At 39.7% G+C, this 21,144-nt stretch overlaps 1 protein-coding gene across 2 annotated transcripts in view; it reads right to left on the bottom strand.

Annotated features, from left to right (window-relative positions):
- Positions 1–21,144, bottom strand: part of PCSK5 (proprotein convertase subtilisin/kexin type 5) — a 253,671-nt gene that overhangs the window by 208,933 nt on the left and 23,594 nt on the right. For both annotated transcript variants that reach the window (XM_087741708.1, XM_087741709.1), the window contains exon 2: positions 17,187–17,291. In XM_087741708.1, the coding sequence (XP_087597834.1) occupies positions 17,187–17,291 (105 nt within the window). The remainder of the gene's footprint in view (positions 1–17,186; positions 17,292–21,144) is intronic.

The following is a 21,144-nucleotide window of genomic DNA, read 5'->3' as shown; positions in this document are numbered from 1 at the left end:
GCCACTACTACAAAGCAGAACTTACAGGCAAGCTGAAGGTGTAATTGTTTCCATTTTGAGGAAAGCATGCACGGGGGAAAAAAAAAAACACCCTAACTCTGAAGTAGGTTATACATTTAATACCAGAATCTATGATTTTTATGTTGCAGAATTAAACATGAAGGTGTGGGTCTTTGATCTGTAATGAAGAGTTGCTGAAGGTGCCACTCCCAAATGTAATCGTGGCTTTATCCCTTGTACTGCCATCATGCACCTCAATCTGTCCTACACCTGTAAGAAGAAATTAGAAATTCCTGCTCAGATAACAAGAAAGCAGGTGCCACAGGAACACTATAGATTAAAGAGAAAAAGAGAGAGAAAAGTCAGATAGGGGACGTGGAAAGTATCGCCAAGCAAGCAGTGAATCTGTATGGAGCCAGGACAGATAAGCAAAAGGGGCCACACTCACCACGTGGGAAGCTGGCACTGGACAGTATTGCAACACTTTTACTTGGAGTTTGTCTATAGAGGAATTGCTCTGGGCAAGCATCCTCCCTCCCCATGGGATGGTCTCACGCTGCACCTGGCACACTTCATTCTTCACTTACCTAAAGACCCTCAACACTCACATGCACATGAGTTCTGATAGACCAGGCTGAAAAAGGACAGGAGTGAGGTTGGCACTCTCAGAGACAGAACATGAGACTGTCCTTGGCCCAGAACAGGCCACAGGAGAAAAATTGTTCTTACAGTTCCTACTCTAGAGGGAAGGGACGCCATCCAGAGGGACCTTGACAGGGACAGGCTAGAGAGGTGGGCCCATGTGAACTGCATGACGATGAACAAGGTCAAGTTCTGTTCCTGGCTTGGCGCAATCCCAATCATGGATACAGGCTGGGTGATGAGTGGATTGAGAGCAGCCCTGTGGAGAAGGACCTGGGGTATTGGTGGATGCAAAACTGCATATGAGCTGGAAATGTCTGCTTGCAGCCCAGAAAGCCAGTTGTATCCTGGGCTGCATCAAAAGAAGTGTGGCTAGCTGGTCGAAGTAGGTGATTCTCCCCCTGTACTCTGCTCTCGTGAAACCCCACCTGGAGTACTGCATTCAGCTCTGGGGCCCCCGACATAAGAAAGACATGGACCTGCTTGAGCAGGTTCAGAGGAGGGCCACGAAGATGATCAGAAGGCTGGAGCAACTCTCCTATGAAGACAGGCTGAGAGAGTTGGGGTTGTTCAGCCTGGAGAAGAGAAGGCTCCGGGGAGACCTTATAGCAGCCTTCCAGTACTAAAGGGGGCCTATAGGAAAGATGAGAAGGGACTCTTTAGCAGGGACTGTAGTGATAGGATGAGGGGTACCAATTTTAAACTGAAAGAGGGTAGATTTAGATTAGATATTAGGAAGGAATTCTTTACTGTGAGGGTGATGAGACACTGGAACAGGTTACCTAGAGAAGTTGTGGATGCCCCCTCCCTGGAAGTGTTCAAGGCCACACCAGATAAGGCTTTGAGCAACCTGATCTAGTGGAAGGTATCCTGGCCCATGGCAGGGGGGTTGGAATCAGATGATCTTTAAGGTCCCTTCCAACCAGAACCATTCTGTGATTCTATGATTCTAACAAAACCAGTATGTACCTTAATTGTCCCGTCATGAAATTTTCTGCGACACAAGCTCTACTTAAGCATATCATTTGACAACACTCTCTTTTTGCATTTCACATTGTAATGAAAACAAAAAGTCAATAAATTTGGGATTAAAGTGCATAGGAGGATATACCAATATTCAAGGGCCATATCCTGGTTACTGAACAACTGTACTTGGGAATGCAGGAGGGGTGACCAAGACTGTTGGCACACCTCCTGTTGTCCAAGTGCAGAGTCACAAAAGTGAGACCCCCAAAAGTTGGACTATTCAGCTTAACAAGAATTTTGTGGGTTTTTTAAATTATAATTAAACACCAGGCTATTTTCCTAACCTATCAGTATTCTCTGACGCGCAGTAACAGCAGCCAGTTTGCACCATAAAAATAGATGAAGACAGTTGGGTAAAGTAGCTGTTGACATAGGTCAAGAGCATGGAAAATTATTGCAGATACCATTTCACAAACTGTAGGGGTCTAAAGTTGGATAAAAAGTCAATGAATCCAGCAGCGCTAAGTGATGCATTCTTGCTGACTGACAAAGTGCTTCTTCAGCAAGGGTCAATGACAATCCACAATCAAAGCCGTTATCATAATTATGCTACATATTCTGAAAAAAAGCAAGATAAAAAAAGAAACAGATGTTAGGACAGGCTGGGGAGAGAAAAGAAAAGCAGAGGAGGAAAGAAAGCAGCAGAGAATGCTTGAAATTACCACTTAAGCCCAAAGAAACACATCTTGCACAACAGCATGGCAAGCTACCGCTGATATGAATTAAGTGGTTTCCACCCACTTTGCTACATACAAGTAATCCATTGTAGCACTACATCCATACTTCCACATCCATGAGGTACAATGATCCACAGCTGTGCATTTTAACGTATCTGAAACGCCCTTTGCCTTTCCTCTGCACCCTTCCCACCCCCAGAGCTCAGAGCTCTCCACAAATATCAATACATATCAGCCTACATTTGTGTGTGGCAGCGAAGTCTTCTTCCTGCAAGACTGTAGAGCAATAAGTTGGCAACAGAAAAGGGCACAGCCCGGCTAGTGGTGGAGATGCACAGTCTCTGCCCCAAGGCAGTTTATTAGCAGACAGAGCTGCTAGGATGGACAAGCTTCACACTGAAATTCTGGAGAATCTCAGCGCATCTGCTGTTGGCCAGGACTCATGTCCCACTGGAAAAGCAAGGAACAATGAAAGGCAAAAAGACCCACATTTTCTCTCCCTGGGGACGTCTCTGCAGGTTTTCTAGTCATAGGTGCGACTATAGCAACTGCTGAGTGAACGTAGCCACGGCTTTGGCCCAACCTCCCCTCTTGTGCGCTGTACCACATCAGACCACAGAGCAGTTCAAAATTACAGGATGAAAATCACACAGCAGCTTTGTGGCAGAGCTGAGAACAAGTTCCAGGGAGCCTGGGCTCCTGCCTGGTGGCTTCCAGCAGCACCAGCCCCAGCTGTCATAGGCAAAGTGTATCTCAAGCAGTTGGGGATTTTTCCCTTCCTCAGATGTGAAGTGCCCTTACCAGCTCAGATGCTCTGGTTCAGTTTCCAAAATAACTCAGCCTCAGAGAAGTGAGGAAAAATCTTTGCTGTACCAGCTTAAAAGTAACTTATGTTTATACAAGGTACTTTATCATTTATAGCCACAAGTCATACAACTCACCTCATAACAACTCAAGAGCTACAAGGCAACACAATTTAAAAAAAAAGACCTCTAACTGATAGGTCTGCTTGGTACAGTACCTAAAGCTCTGCTTACACCATTACATACAACATTAGTATATCTAGCCTTGGGACAGTATAATCTTCTAGAATTTCAATACACCATGAGGATTAGTCCTAATATCACTCCGAATGCAATCTGATATATCGTAACTCCATCTAACTTAGGCCTAAAGTTGCATCTTCTTAATGAACTGAAAGGCTGATGCTAAATCCAGTATCCACTAGGGGATAAAACTTTAAGCTATCTAAACTTAATTAGCTTTGGAGTCTAACATCTGGCAGTTGCAATATCTTGGGGTTTATGTTTATATTACTGATGATATATGTTAAAAAATACTGCAGAAATTTCTGATAGTTTTTTTTTTCTTTTCTTAGGCTAGTCCTACTACTCTCATCATAAATCATTTAAGTCCTTCAGACATCTGCATGGGCTAATTTAAGATGGCCTTAAATCATTTACTAAATGACTTCTTAGGAAGACGTATCTCTCCCATGGGGTCAAATTCAAATGTCAAAAATACCAGTGTAATTCCAAAGGTGTTGATTCAGTCAAGGGTTTGCCATGGCTTCTATTGCTGTAGATATCCACAGCAGGTCAACAAATCCACTGAGAATTAGTGAAACAGTAGAAGTATTCCATAATTAAGTGATATATAATATCCAACAGTGGTATAATGGTCTTGCCAAAGCAAATACTTCTCCTGGGTAGTCTCTTCACTATCCAAAAACCCCTTGAAATTGTCCTCATACAATATTGTTGCTCTCTACAAAGGAAGAAACTATCACTTACTACTCAGTGTATTTCCAGCACTTTTGCTTAATAATGCTCTCCCAACAAGGAAATCTTTGACATAAATCCACCACAGAAAAATTCAGTCACAAAGCATATATTAAATATCAAATTGCGTAGTTTTCTGATCAGAGTACTTTAAACCATAGGAAATGTTCATCCCATTTGGATTTTTTTATTGTGTCTGCATCACTACTGTTTAGTAGATCCCTAATCACAAGAAAAGGATCAGTTATTTTTTTCCAAACCTACCGTTTATATTATATACTTAGTAGGTGTTTAAAATTCAGAATTGAGCCTAAAGTGCTTATATCAAGCTTCAGTTTTAGAGTTTTGAAATATTAAAAGTATTTGGATTTTGATCTTTATGGAAGTATCAGTGGCATATTTTACACCACCTCATTTCACTAGTTCTTTGGCATTTCAGATGCCTTTGTAGCACAACTTGATAAATACTCCTATTTATTTCATGGCCAGCATGTTTTGTCTCTGATCTATCCCTTCAAATCAAGAGAGGGGAATCATTAGCATTGTCTTCTCTGGCACAAACTGTAGTGAAAAAAAAAACGCAAACAAAAACAGAAAAGGGAAACATCCTTTGTCCCTTTAAGTCATTGCTGACTTAATCTCTCTTTTCATCAGCCTGTGACCCAAGCTCCAGCATACCTCTTTCTGTACTGAACTCCAGTCTTGCAGCTGTCAGTGAAGTTTGCTGCTATTAAAATATTGATTGCTGCAGCTATTAAACATCACCATCATCACCATGTGAAATAATCTGCAAAGAGCTGCCTGTGAAAGACACATAGCCAGCCTGAGGAAACATTGCAGTCCAGCCCCCCAGGCAAATGAAAAAGGACTGAAGTTTCTTTTCCTACATTCAGTAGGCTGAAGAAAAGCAAATGTTTTTTCAACTGAAGTACTGTTCCCACACCTCACAAATTGCTGACAGTGCTTCCAGTCGAGGTGGTATCTCTCAATTTCTGCAAGTCAGACCACATAAAAGCTGGAGTGATGCTTGATTAATGTACCTGCTGGTTATTGCTTTTATTTATTTTAAAGCCCTGGCTGAAACAAGGGCAACATCTCAGCTTTGCAACTCCTGGATGGTCCCTGTGCACATTCTGACATTAGAAATGTGCCAACAAGAGTCACTTAGTTATGGATTCATTTCTCTGTGCTCATAATTCACAACACTTGTCATATTACAAATTGAGAAATAGAAAATAAAGAGCATTATTTCCATGGGTATCATTTATGCGATAGACTTTTCAACTACATATACTAAAGCTTTTCAGTCTCCAATTAGACCACTTATATGAAGTTGCAGTGTGGTCTCTACAGTCTTGCCAAAATTTCTGTTATCTATGTTTATGTCATTCGATAGCAATATTTATGAGTTATTTCTGCTTTGTCTTCTGTTGGGATAAAAGGACTTTAAAATGGCCTCATACAAATGTGATTCTTTATATGATTACAGGCTATTAATATTCTATGTACCAATAAAGCCTTTTTTCTTCTGATTAAGACAATCTTCAAATGGGCAAACATGTATCTTCCGAAGCATACAAACATAAGCTTTGTTTGATATAATCTGGGATGTGCTACAGAAGATGTCTGCTCTTGCCAGGGAAGACATTTCAGGAGCTTCAAAAACTGTTATGGCTTTCATAAACTTTCCTATTAGTACTGTTATTATATCTCTAATCATCCATCCAGTTCCTTTACCTGCTGATAGGAGGGACTGACAGACAAAACTGAACTCTGGTGGATTAACAACACATGTATTATCATCAGATAACAGCTTAAAACCACCTGGATGGATTTCTACTATTTGCCACGACAGTATGAAAGTCAAAAGAGATGGTAAGAAATCTCAGTCTCTCACAAAGATGACAGTATTAAATTACCTAAATGCATTCTTCAGACTACCTCATCAAAGTGTATTTGGGCTCATAAAATGACAAGTGAGTTTACCATACATCTGTCCTGAGCAGGGTGGCAAATCTCACTGCTAGCTTCCTGCATTCGAGGCAAGTGAATCATGTTGACACAGCAAGGACCCAGGAAAGAAGCCCAAAAATCATGAAGAGAAAAATAGATCCACATGGAAGTGGTTCTAGGAGGTGTTCCTAGCTGAGGAAAGGGAAGTTCATGGGCATTTAGGTCACGGTGTCCAAACACATATGCAGGTCATCAAACTGCTATAGAGGAGTATTCTTCAAACTCACAGAGAGTTATAGCAATGTGAAATGGCTAGAAGTTGAAGCTAGATAACTTATCTGAGCCAAATAGCTCAGACAAAGCAAAAACAGAACATCTTAAAAACTTCCAGAAACTCTAAATTGTTGGCAGTGTTTTAATTAAAATTGGAAGATTTCTAAAATCTATGCTCTGCTTCAAATAGAAATTAATTCTGGTGAGCTATATGACATCTGGTCAAACATGGTTTGACTGTATGACCACAGTGTTTCCTTTGGTCTTACAGACTATGAGTCTATTGGCAACTTACTTCGGAGAAATAGCTTCTTAGAAACACCCTGGAAAATAGAAAACTGTTTAGAATTCAGAAATTCTAGTTTTATTATATGATCACACAAAGTTGTTATAATGGCTACTGATGAAACAGTGGATTGACTCTGAATTTGGTAAACACACTTAAAAAGAAATTTTTAATTTGGATCCTTTACAAAAGCAAAGATAAACTGATATTCTGGCCTTTATATTTATTTAGAACTTCAGCATCAATGGGAGCGACAGCATTTACTCCCCCTCAAAAAAGGGGGAAAAAAAAAGTCAAACAATAATCTAGGTTAAACACAGCTTATGTAAGCAACAGTCAATACACCAATGGATATGACTGCTTTAAGTGAATTATATGGAAAGGATTTAGAATGAGTGTTTTATTTTACTAAAATGTTGTTTTTATTCATAAAGTGCTCTGTGTGACACCAAGAGAAATACTATTCCACAGAATAAAATACATAGTACTTGCTGTGCATTTGCCATTTGCAGAAGTTTTTATTCAACTGTCAGCATTGTCCCCATTTTACAGGTAGGGAGGCAGAAGCATGAAGGAGTGAAGCCGTATGACAAAGGCCAGACACATTCAAGCAGCACAGCTGTGAAGAGGACATAGCTGCTTGGCACCTCCTCTGAGCCGTTAATACTTGCAGCTCGAAGGATGGTGAAGATCTGCTAGTGAAACAGATCAGCCAGGGAAAATGAGGGGCTTTCCAGTGACATTGACTTTTTAAAATGATCCTAAAAGAAATGAGGTTGTTACACACAAAAAGCTGGGCAGGGGGGAGATTCTTTTGCTTTTTTGGGGGGAGGGATATCTTTCCAGCTCCCTGTCCCTGACTTTAATTACCTGTTAATAATGCTACATATGACAAGTTATCTATGTGGATCATGATTTCACCATTTAGAATAGCTGGATGAGATAACAACCACTAGAATTAAACATTATTGTCTTGCCTGTCAGAAGCAGGCAGACAGATGCATAAAAATGTTGATGCATTACATCAGGAACATCCATTGCTGCCAGAAAATTTACCAAATGTAAGGAGGGGGGAAGACCTTTAATCCATTTTTCTATTAATATCCTGCACTACAACCAATATCATCAGTATCAGATGAAGCTGGATCGCCTCAGGAAATGGTGTGTAGAAGCTGTTCTGTCACATTCCTAGACAGTCTGTTCTGAGATGCTCCTTTCCAAAATGTGTTTTCTTTCAATCTCTTCCCCCCCGCCCCAGTGTTCTGGCATTTGGCCCTGCAGGATCAGCTTCTTCCAGAATGGTGCATCTTTCCGTGGTTCAAAATTAGGAACTCTCCACTTCCTCCTCTTCTGACTCTTTCTGATATCCAGCAATTTTATAGCGCAGTAGCCAAAACAGCAATTTGCTATCTCTCTGCCACTAGCAATGCAAATTTACTCTAACGACAGCAAAAGCACACTTAAAACACAAGACCATTGCAGCTGTCAGAGCCGCTGTCTTCCCTGGAAAGCTCTCAGAACACAGATTAGCAATGAAAGGGCTAATTCTCCTTACCTTCTTTTAAACATTTAGTTGCCCTATCATTTTTCATCTAAAAGCCCACTTTGCTGCTAAATAACACAGGAGCGTGTACTGGTTTACTGGAACTGTAAAGAAACTCAAATGTTATTAACACCTGCTAGCATCCCTGGACTAAGGATTGCCAAGCAGGTTCCTTTATAACCCTGTGCTTTTACATGTTTATAACTGCTACGATGAAATAGTCACCTTACAGGTTTCAATTTCCCACACATACATTTACCTAAAATGCTTTTGTCATTGTTAAGGCTGAGCAAAATCCGTTCACAGTTCCTGAATTGTGAGAGGAATGTAACGCCCTTTTCCTTTTTAGGCTGCAAATGGATTTTCCTTTTTTTTTTTAACATAGCATTTGCACTTACAAAATAAAGGTGCAGAAGCCTGTGTGATCCGGCTGCATATTCACTATATGTCACTTATTAATGGTCTCACTTGGAATGAGGATGAGCACTCCCAGCTTGCATGGGGAAAGCTGACCAGGCAGATGTGCTGTTAAGCAAGAAAGCAATAGCCATGTGTTTAAAAATCCTGACAGAGAGCTGCTGAGAAAATCTTATCCCAGAATGGAGAGATTTTAGAAAGCATTTAGATAACTCAAGATACACAAGATGAATCTAATGATGCCTAATTAAGTTAGCTACACAGCATGCCGCACATACCTTTTACACTCTCAGCAAAAGTGTCTGGGATCTCTACTAGTCCCTGCTCAAATCAATTGCCAGCTGAAGACTCCCATAGCATGCTGCACCATACTGGAGTGCATGCTGCCCAACTAATTTCTCCAGTCTTTACCATCATGGTTGTGATGATGAAGTGTCCTCTGATAAAGCAATGGATGGACAGAGGTTTTTTCCTCCTTGTTTTTTTTTTTTATTTCATTAATGTACAGTCAACTTTGCAATTATGCTACCTTGAAATGTTCTAATACCTAAAGAGTATAAGGTAGGAAGCAAAACAAGTATTTACAACTAATTATCTATATCCTAAGTACTTTTATTTTCTAAAGTAAGATGACAAATGCTAAAGCCAATGTTAAATTTGCAGTTAGGTCTAGTAAGACATTTTTCTGAATTTATCCATTGCTGGGATTAGCATTGCAGCTCCAGTAAAGATCTGTATGCACAAGAAAATTGTGACCACTATCACATATGATTTAGCCTTTAGGATACCTAAATATAGTCTTTTGTTGAGCTTCCACTAGTGACTGTGAAGGAAAAGCATGTACAAAATTCTTTTCCCTAATTTGTCCTCAAATTCAAGAAATTTAAGAGGTATGTTACTTTTTGAATCTTAAATCTTAAATTGTGAATGTAGCACTGTATAACATTCACTTTCAGAAATATTTGTTCCCTACACAGCAAAAGTATCCCCTGAAGGGAGTTTTCCTCTCCATCACTCCTAAGGAACATTTCTATGTATTTCTGAAGGTTCCTAAACAAATTTCTGTAACAAGATATAGACTACAGTCACAAATGTTGCCACTAATCCTAACCTCTGCTTGACATGTTTACTGGAAAGACAATGCATTTTAACAGCAGAACACACACTATGATGCAAAACCCAAGAAGTCCTGTTGCAGGAGCCTGAGATTCACCAAGTGCAGAGAGGCCAAAGAACACAATTTCTCAAAAGAAAAATCCCCCATGTTTTTAAACAGGTCTCAGCTAAAATCCAGCTACAATCCAGCTCATTTTTTGAAGTCTTCAAGACTTATTATGTTCAAGGCACATGCTGCTCTGCAAAATTCAGAATAGGTTACTTTTTTTTTTTCCCTTGATAAGAGTGCGTCCCTTGCAAAGCCCCAGGCCATTGCATATATGTAGGGTCTTTTGCTTAGGCTGCTAATACATCAAACTCAAGAGATCAATGCAATCTGCTGCATTTTGAATATTCTTGTCTCAGAAGATTTTAGCTACTTCTCTGAGAGATGGCTGTGTCTTTGCCTGCCTCTTTAGAGTCAGCCAACATCTTTCTCATTGACCATGAAGTCCAGAGACCATAACAGCAGCTCTGCCGCAATCCCCATAAACTACTGAGTGCTGGAATGGGATATCTGACAGCTGGTCTGACGCTGGGCTTCTGTGATGTTGCAATAACTTGCTAAAAAGGGTGGGGCACTGAAGTTTTTCACAGCACACTACTAGTCAAAATCTTGACCCAACTCCTTGCTATCCTGTGGTCTTTCAATTTCCCTGCCCAGCTCATTACCAGCTTAAGAAAATAACAACATGAGAATAGCAAGAGAATGCAATCCTGCTGAATAATGCCTTTTTCATTCCTCAAACCATTTGCTACACTAATTAGGAAGTGAGCCAGTTAAAACCTCTCGACTAATCTCCAGTTCTTGCCCAAAAGTTAACAGTGAGATTGTCATTGCCAAGGAGTTCTGTAAAATGACTTGGCAACCAGAAAATTGGAATGTTCTGAAATCTAATATTTCTTTTTAATGCACATGCAATTAGCAATATCAAGGGGACAAAACCCCTCTGAGGCAGGCACTAACAATTGGGATAATCATGATGAAATGGAAATACAAGTGTAAGTAATCAAACACAATAATTTATTTCAGGAAACACTTCCATATTCCCTGACAGTCGACATTTCCCTTTTCTAAAATTATATTACACTGAATTCCTACTAGCCATTTTCTGGCTTTTAGTAGAAAATATCAAAAGCTAATTCCATTGGGAAGCTTTAGTGATTATTTATTGAGGGTTTCTTTAAGTACTAATAGAAAAGTCAGCTATCTCATGATTATAGAAATAGAATTTAATTAGACATTAGGAAAGCTTTTATTCTTCACAAATAAACCTCAGTCCCATGACAATTAACTTCATTAAATATTTCTACCTATTGTAGATAAATGAAGAGAAATTACTATTATACGACAAAATTTGCTGACTGAAGAACAGTTACCTCCTGCTACAGCAGCACTGGATTTGGCCAGTAGAGTGCAAGGGGAAGGCCATGTATATTCACGTGATACTGTCTGAATATGCTCTGGATTAAGCTTTTCATCTTCAGGTTACGGTCACCCAAGGCTCAATTTTGAGTGGTTTTGTGTCATCCACAGACCATGTGCCGAAAAGGAACACCAAATTTTAGGTTGGTATTCCTCAGAACTATTAGATATTTCACCCTACCTTCTCAAGTGTTTCAGGTGTTGGGTTGGTGCAGACAAGGGAGAAACCTGCTACAAAATGTGGCTGTAATTCCACTCCGTTATTGCTCTACGCACTGGGGTTTGTCACTGTGGTTTTCCTGTAGGTCTAGGTATATTGTGAACTGCAGTCTAGTCCATACTGGGTCACAAATGAAAATAAGTCTGATGAATCCTCAGCATGGTAAATTTATTCTTGATTCCTGCTGAAGCAACACAGACTTCCCAGGGATTTTTGCTGATGAAGAATGTGGTTTAAGCTAAAATTAATACACCAGGCACCCCTATAATTACAGATTTCAATCACCATTAAGCAAACAAAATCCCAACCACCTTTTGCAAACTTTACAACAACACGACAAGCTGTTAGAACAACACATTACAGCAGCATCTAATGCTGTTCTTTGTCATTGAACAGTAACTTCCTGTCTCAAAAAGCCCTGAAAAAAGATCCAAGTTGTAGGACTATTTGCTCATGTTTACGTGAAACTTTTTAATGCTCTGGAGGCAGGTGCTAAAGGGAGATGTTGCTATGCCCTCTCACACATTGCGATTCAGTTCATGTTCTAACTCACCCAGCAACAGGCTCCTTGGAAATAGCAAGTCTGATTCTTGATTTTGACTAAGCTAAAGATGGAAGGATTGCTCATGTAAAAGCTTTTAGAGGCAATTAAATAAAGGGTCCACAGTGGTAAATATTGCATTACTTAATAACTAACTTAAACCTCCAGTTAAACTCTGAACATGGAAAACAGCATGACAGTTCCTATTATTTTGCAACCAAGTAGAGTAGTATTGATTCTTTGTCCTCTGAGTGCTTGTACAGATTATGGCTACCCAGGCAGACATCAATAACTCACCTGGTCCCAGTGTTTAACTGTTGTGTTATTATATTTGGCTAACAAAATCTTTTTGTTCAGTAATGAGGTTTAACAACTTAACACTTAGCATTGCCAATATGAAACACAACCTTACCCGTAACAACATTTTCATCTGAATTTCTCTAAGCTCTAAGTCCACGATGCAGGCTTTTAAAAGCCTGGGGTTTATTACTGTAGTAGCATTCTTCATTCCTGCTGAATTTTGTGCCCCCTGCATTAAATCCAAATTGTTCAAAGCTTTATTTTCTCCTTACTCAACCTCATACTGCAATCTTGGAACATTTACATTCATAAATAATTGGAAAACACAACTTGACGACAATCTTCTTAGCACTGAAAATTTTAACCCTCCTCTCTATTTGCAATGAACAGCCTGATCCAGAGTGATACCAAAGGCACACTCCAGAAGTAGTGGCATACTCCTTGCCAAAGCAAGACCATCACCTTGTGGTGAAATCCATCTTTTCCCCTACTCTTTAGACGGCCATCTCCCATATCAACCCAGGATATTATTTAGCAGTATGAACTGGTGCAACTACATAGCAACATGATGAAACATGCTGCTCCAGTTCTGCTCCTCTCCGCCCTCTCACGAACATCCAAAATGTCCTACCAGTAATGAGGAGAGGATTCTGGCGTTACTTTCCTATCCTCTGAAGGTAGCCCAGATCATTTGATATTGTCTCATCAAAGATACGCTTGCCGCATTTTACATGTGGCTACCACCAGTTCTGTTCAGCTTGTTATGGCAAAGATAAGAATCTCTCTCCCCCCTCCCTCCGCCCCCCTCCCCCACCCCCCCCAGTACTAACATTTTTATATCACCAGGTCATACAGATCTGCTCTATGCGTGGTTAGGTGAGGCTGGGTAAAATGTAAATGCCTGGAGTAATGTTTCCCCAGGTATTCTGATCCTGGAGCAGAGGTGACAAAGGCATGGCACTTCGACAAAATCCTGGTCAAGCAGGGTATCTTGCTGAAATTAGGTAGCTTTACTTCTTATTTCAGTGGGACTGAGACTGGAAATCTCTCCATTTCCACAAGATGAGTGAACCTGACCCATCAACCAGGAGTTCAAACCCCAAATAAACCTACCTAAAATTAATTAAATTTAAAAAAGATGAGATGTCATCTTAGTTGAGCTTGATAAACAAACACTAATGCTGTAAGAAGTTTTCCCCATTAGTAAATGTGACACTTTACAGGAACTTGAATTATTAATTTTACATTTTTGAGCATTGCTATGGGATACATGTCTTTTTCAAATCTCCATTGTGATGCAAAGCACTGGGGACCTCATAGGCAAAATGGAACAAACTTTAGTTCGCATGTACATCAATTTGAATATATTATCAATCTAAAAGCTGCCTTTTATTACCTTAAGAATTATGTTATTCTAGGATTATTGCTTTGCCGTTTATGCTACTTGATTCTGTGGGATATTTTTCACCATATGAGTCACAAACTTCATTACCACAGCCCTTCACTACAAACTCTTAATCTCACATAACAGTCCAGTATAAAAAGACAGCTTTCTCATCTATACTGTCCATTTAACTTCTGTGTATTATTGTCATGCGTAGCTGCTTCAACTCTGACATTTCATTGAAACTGCAATCTCTTCAGTGACAGAAAAGCTCCACTTGATTTTCCTTATGTAAAGGAATACATCGTATATTGATGTAAAGTCTGACTTATAGACACAGGTTGCAATCATTCTTTGCAATTTTTTCCACTTTGTGACTCTTCATTTCACCACTGCAGCAAACCCAGAGGTGTACCACAGCTCTTTATTCCCACCCTGGAAGTGCTGTAATAGTCTGATTTCAATAGAGGGCCTACTGGCAATAAACTCAACTATTTAATAGTTGAATTAGAGCTTCATGACATCTTTCAGCTTTGCACTGATTCTGTCCATCTTCCAACTTCCTTTTCGCTCCTGTTCCCATTGTTTCATGCATTGTAGTGTCACCAAAATAACTTTGCTGAGCAAACTCTATGGAGCTTAAAAAGGCTCTCGATTCATGGTATGGTGCTTTCATTGTCCCCTGCCAAAGGCCAACCACAAGCAGCACATCAGCTGGAGAGAGCGGAAACCTCTGTAATATATTTCATTCAACGCTTAACTTTGAGGCATAGTACTAATCTCTGCTTTGAATCCACAAACTTCTCTCATTTCTTTGTTTTTCTGTCAACACATAGAAAACACCACATAACTATACACAGGCCTAGAAAAGATGCTGTGGATAAAGCTATGTTTCAAATTTTCTACATGACAATCTATGTTAGGGATATTAAAGCCTCATTTGGGCATCTCTTCTGAAAACTACTTAATCCATTTCATATCTAAATGACAACACGTAGCAGCTAGGCAAGGATGTGGATGATAATGGACAAAATTGCGTTACACTGCATATCCTTTATTTTTTCATCTAAATACAGAGTAATGTTTGGTTAATGCTGAGGAAATTGTCAAAATGTGTAATCCACATGTCTTCAGTTTATGCTCACTGTTGGATCTATTCATATTTTTATAACAGTGTCAAGAGGCTTCTCCAGAATAAAAAATCAAACCAAAAATCTTCAAAGCAATTAATTAATTGAAATCCACAATAACAAGATTTTGTACTACCTATATATCTTTCCCTGCACATTCGCACAGTGGAATCAAACACTATCCACACAAATAGTTTAGAAATACCAGATTTCATAATGGTTCTTCCATTATATGCAGGTTATTTACATAATGAATTACCACTCAATAAAAATTCCATCATTTAAAATTTCATAAAGAAGGAAATTAGTGATCCACATCTGAAGCAAGCACAGATCAAGTTAATTGTGTGTGCATGTTACACGGCGAGGATTTTAAGCATTAAGTAAACTACCATTAAATGATTTGGAAAGTAAACAAACCTCAGTGTTCCTTTGTTCACAAATACACATGCCATCTAATCTGCTGCAAATATTGGCATTAGATACAGTCACACTCATAAATATAATAGCACATAGTACTGGTCCTTTAAAATTCTTACAGCCGTGCAATGTGCCCTATTTAAGATTAAACTTTTTGTTTTTAAAAGGTCCAGCTTATATAACAGAATTAAATTTCCATTCTGCTTTAATAATCATTAAATGTTATACACACTGAGGACAAACTGGCCTTTATTCTACAAATACATGTCCATATATTGACATGTCTGCAGCCACACAAGAATTCCCAAGCCCAGGTTCAGTGGAGTAGTCACGAAGTCAATCACGAACACTTTTGCCAGATCTAGGCATTAGACTGTCAGCTTCTCTGTGGGTACAGAATCATTAACAGGGTTGAGTACCGTGCACAACCCTCACTAGAGCTTCTCAATATTAAAGTGATATTTAACAATGATTCAGAAATTCAGAAATTCTGTACCAGCAGCAGCACAGATTGCGGACAAGACCGAAATGCCATAACATGGAAAGTGCTGGAAAATAAAGGATAGTTCTGATTTTCTGCTGTGCTTTGCCTTAGAGTCTTTCATGATTATGGCCACGGTAGTCTGGGCTGGCTGCCAGAGGTGCAGAACGGGTATCTGGAAGCTGGATGTGACACCAAAGTTTATGGTGGTACGTGCAGGGGAACTTGTGTATTTGTGTGTAAATCGCTCCACCCCTGTGCACACAGGAAAGAGCGTGGACTGATGCACACGTGAACACTCTCCCTTCCTTTTGCAGTATCGCCTATTTTAGGTGCAGTGCTTGTTGTTTGAATGGTGGGTCTCAGCACTTGTGGGAACAGAGGTTTGGGCCCTGATCATTTTCATACCAATCCCCAAAATACGCTGCTCAGCAAAGCTGCTGGTGCTCTTAAAGGGCTAAGCAGTTCAACCCTATCAACAAGGGGGTGAAAACGTTTTGTGTGCACTTCCTTAGTCTTGTCCCATCCTCAAGAGGAACTTCAGCCCTACATACAGCTTTCCAGACTGCAGAAGTATTCCTGTATGATGCTCAACTTGTACACTGTACATCTACAGTATTCAAAGTGTCTTTTAGTGATAACTTCTACTTCTCATAAATTATTTGTCAAGTAAAACCTGACAAATCCTTCACAGGCAACAGTCATTATCCAAGGACTTAAAAAAAGCTTGACTCTGTTATCACCACTGAAAAACACCAGGGACTTGTGGGTTTGATGGCAATAGTGGGCTGCATGAACAGGATAAAAAAGCTAATGAGATATTCTCCAAACCTCCTTTCTAAAAGAAAACCAGAGGAAATCCAATTCTACAGTCAGTGATGAAGCTGCTACCAACTGAAATTAAAGGATTAAAACAAAAATGTGTCAAAAGTAAGTACAGATACAAGACAATATTATACTTAACAATAAATCAGTAATTAGATTATGTTGACAGTTACCTACTACAGTATATACTCCAAAGATATGACACCATTTTTCAAACAGATCTTAAAATTAATATCAGTAGGAACTGCCAAAAGGACCACAGAAAAGAGCATTCTTACTTTAATCCCTCATACACCAAGTCCAGCAAAAGACCAGAAAAAAGCAAGAGAAACTTTTCTCTGAACATCATGCCATCCCACATCGCTCATATTCATTCTGAAAGCTGGTTGAGTTACAGAAGGAGATCTGCAGACGTGAATGTTACACATGTGGTTTTGCAGAGAAGCACAGCACAGTGATTACTGCATTAACAAAATTCCTGTACTCCTCCATGAATAATGTTGGACCTTATGTTCCAAGAATAGCACATACTTAATAGCATGGTATTGTCTTCACTTAGTTTTAATGGGAAGCAGAACCTTAGTGAACAGATAGTGTGTCAGTTCTTGTAATGCTATATGCCATTCAGGTGAATGTCCTCTGGTATGATATTTCATATAAAAAATGCAAAGGTTTTTGCCTCAGACACATAGGTGGATTTTCTTACCTTTGGTTCCATTGAAATGAAGCTGTGGGTACCTCTACTTGAGAGAACTGACCTTTTAATTGTTTTACTATGGTAGAAGTGGTAGTAATCCTTCAGTGTTCCAATCTGTAAGGGGAGAGAAGAAAAAAGAGAGGGAAATTTAATTTGTGAAAACCAGTTTTCTGTTTTTCATTTCTAGAAGTCTATAAATTATGCAATTTCCTGTGTGCTGAAATGTTACTTGAATCCACTGATCATCTTTCAAAAGAAGGACATATGATATGAAATGGATGGAGTGTCCTTGAGGCATTAACTGCATAACCAAAGATTATAATTGAGCTGCTTAGTCTGGCTGTATCTACCTTTTTAATGTTTAATTTATATGCAGTACTTTAAGTAATTCTATATCAATCTATATCCAAACTATCTTCAAATGGCAAGTATAAAAATCATCAAATGGCTATATGGTTATTAAAAAGCATTCCATCTAGTTTGCTTAAGGAAATACACTGTAAAATGCACTAGACTCAGTTATTTATATAATTAAATTATAAAAAGGACATTCACAGCATCAGACTATACAACAGGAATAGGCTTCTCTTTCTGCCAAATGTGGGCAAGAAAGAAGTAGAAGAAAGACAGAAATGGTAACTTCATAGGATAATGACTAGCTCAAAGTACAAAATCAATTAATCCAAAATTGCAAATTTCACAACAGTACAATAAAAATACTTCTTATTCATCCCATCAGTACACAGTAGCAATGAAAATATTAAACTAAGACAGCCACACAATTTGACAAAGAAATTTTCCTTTCCAGAGTCATTAATATCTAAACATTCATAACGCGAAACTTTAGTTTCACACACCTATAAACAAACATTCAGCCTCCTTGTCTTTAGGGAGAATGTCTCTCCAACTCATTTGGAATTTGACCTTCTATTGCACTGCAAATCTTGTAAAAGACACTTAATAATTTAGTTAAAAGTTCCTTAATGATGAGCAAAAAAGGGACAATTGTGCTTACTGTCATTTCAAATTGAATTTCAAAGTGACCTCAGAAAACAGGCTTGGTTTTGCAAATAAATCTGAGTGAAATCACCAGAAAGGATGGAGCAACACTCAAAAACTCTGATCTTAAAAAACCCAGTATCCTGAATTTGCATCTATAAGAATACACACGTAGGAAACTTGAGAGTTCAACAGTAAAGGTTCAAAGAGAACTGGAAATAAGCCATTGAAAAACTCCAAGAATATGCTTTTACAATATTAGAAAATGTAAATCTTGAGAAAATATCAAAGTAGACTGAGAAGAAATATTGATAGAAAATTATTACTCTCAAGGAGCACTTTAAATTTGAAAGATGTAAACAGCACAGGGGAATGAGGGAGAACCTTTTTGGAAAAAAAAAAAATCAACAATTCAAATGAATTCACCAATGGGCAAAACTGCAACAGGGTCTAAGATGTTAATCCCAGTCTATGATATCTCCATTTCAGGAAGAATAACTTATGTTTACTTTAAGTCAAATACCAAAACATTCAGTTACACCAAGTTAGTTTATCATAAATTAAATAGGAAGTGGTTTGACTAAGCCTAATTAAAGTATATTAGCACTGCAATAATAATTTTTATGCTGCCTTCTCTTTGAAAGGCAACTCCAGCTGAAGTGGTGCAACTCTGTGGCATGGATGAGCCTGGTCTCATATCTCCACATGCAAGCCCTCGAATAAACCCTCCTTAAACATATATGGGGAAGTCTTCTTGTGGACACCTTAAAGAGCTCCAGGACCCTAGGCGTTCTGGGGAGGTCCTTGCTGACTGGAAGCTAGCCAATGTTATTCCGGACTACAAAAAGGGCATGAGGGAAGACACAGTGAACTACAGACCTGTTAGTCTAACCTCACTTTGTGGAAAAATTATGGAGATGATTATACTGGGTATTACGGAAAGGCATTTAAAGAATAATGCAATCATCAGGCACAGTCAACATGGGTTCACAAAGGGAAAGTCCTGTTTAACTAATTTGATATCCTTCAATAAGGTCTAGTGGGTGAAGGGAAGGTGGTGGATGTAGATTTTCTGGATTTTAGTAAGGCTTTTAATATTGTCCTTCACAGCACCCTTCTGGAGAAGTTGTCCGACTGTGCAATGAGCGGATTCACGGTGCGCTGGGTGAAGAACTGGCTGAAGGGCAGAGCTCAAAAGGTTGTAGTGAATGGGGCCACATCTGGCTGGCAACTGGTCACCAGTGCCATTCCTCAGGGCTCAATTCTAGGCCCAGTTCTGTTCAATATATTTATCAATGATCTGGACACAGGAGTTGAATGCACCATGAGCAAGTTTGCTGGTGATACCAAACTGGGAGGTGCTGTTGACTCTCTTGAGAGACAAGAGGCCTTGCAGAGGGATCTAGATAGATGGAGCATTGGCCTACGATTAATGGGATGAAATTTAACAAGTCCAACCAAATGCTGGATTCTGCACCTAGTAACGGACTAATGCCAGGCACAAGTATAAATTGGGAGAGGAGTGGCTGGAGAGCAGCCCTGCAGAAAAGGATCTGGGGGTGCTGGTTGACAGCAGGGTCAATAGGAGTCAGCAGTGTGCCCTGGCAGCCAAGAGGGCAAACCACATCTGAAGTGTACCAAACACAGTATAACCAGCCTTTCAAAAGATGAGATTATCCAGCTGTGTTCAGGATTGGTGTGACCTCACCTTGAATACTGTGTGCAGGTCTGGGCCCCACAATTCAAGAAGTATGTGAAGGTCCTTGATTGCATCCAGAGGAGGGCAGCAAAGCTGGTGGAAGGGCTGGAAGGCATGTCCTCTGAGGAGCAGCTAAGGACTCTGGGTTTGTCTAGTTTGGAGAGAAGGAGGCTGAGGGGTGACCTCATTGATCTCTAAAGCTTCCTGAGGAGGGTAAGTGGAGAAGGAGGTACTGAGCTCTCCTTGGAATCCGGCGATAGGACAAATGGGAATGCCTCAAAGCTGCGCCAGGGGAGGTTTAGACTGGACATTAGGAAGCATTTCTTTACCAGGACAGTGGTCAAACACTGGAACAGGCTTCCTAGAGAGGTGGTTGATGCCCCATGGCTGTCAGTGTTTAAGAGGCATTTGGATAAATAATAACATGCTTTAACTTGGTCAGCCCCGAATTGGTCAGGCAGTTGGACTAGATGATTGTTGTAAGTCCCTTCTAACTGGAATAGTCTAGTCTATTCTATTCTACTGCATCACTTTTGACTACATTAACTAGAGTTTATTATGAGTTTAACAGCCTGTAGCACATTGGATGCCCCTTAGCATCAGGCTACTGTTGCACCCTTGTTGAATTATTATTATTTATATCAAACATTGAAATTTGGCACCAGGGTTAGCACCAGTGCAGGTGATGGCATGCTTCCCTGAGACAAAGGGGTGTAATCAGTCACTTCCTGGATGTTTCCTGGACTTGTCAGTAGCCTCAAAGAGGGCTGAAGTGCTAACTACTCAAAAGTGATGCTACTCTTGCTCCTTAAGTCCTCAGAGGCCAGTAAAGCGCATATTCACCATATCAGAGTACTCTACAAAGGTTACAGACCTTTTATGGACCTTGCTGTCTTCAGAGTGAATTAGAAACCTACTGCTGTGTGTGTGTGTGTGTGTGTGTGTCAAGAACACATATTACTGAAAAGACACAGCTCAAGCAGGTAACTGTATTTTACCACTGCACAGAACTGCATAAATAGAAAGGTCATATTTTAGGGAAAATAAACATCTGTCCTGTCTTGTGCTACACAGATCTCAATATCACCCAGTTCTCTGTGGCTTGTCTTGCACTAGTTTGAAGATTTCTATTTCTTTATTTATTTACTACAGATAAACTCTAGCTGGCCCCTCTGAGAGCATCCAAAACAGTAAATTTAGGGGATGACCTAATTGCACTCCTGGAGGTCCTACAGTTTAGCAGCACTAGCCACCCACAGAAGACTCGAG

Source organism: Nipponia nippon, unplaced genomic scaffold, assembly GCF_047370975.1.
Source record: "Nipponia nippon isolate SJK-2023a ecotype South Korea unplaced genomic scaffold, ASM4737097v1 scaffold_8, whole genome shotgun sequence".
NCBI classification, from domain to species: Eukaryota; Metazoa; Chordata; class Aves; order Pelecaniformes; family Threskiornithidae; genus Nipponia; species Nipponia nippon.
This window is presented reverse-complemented; position numbering and strand designations above follow the sequence as displayed.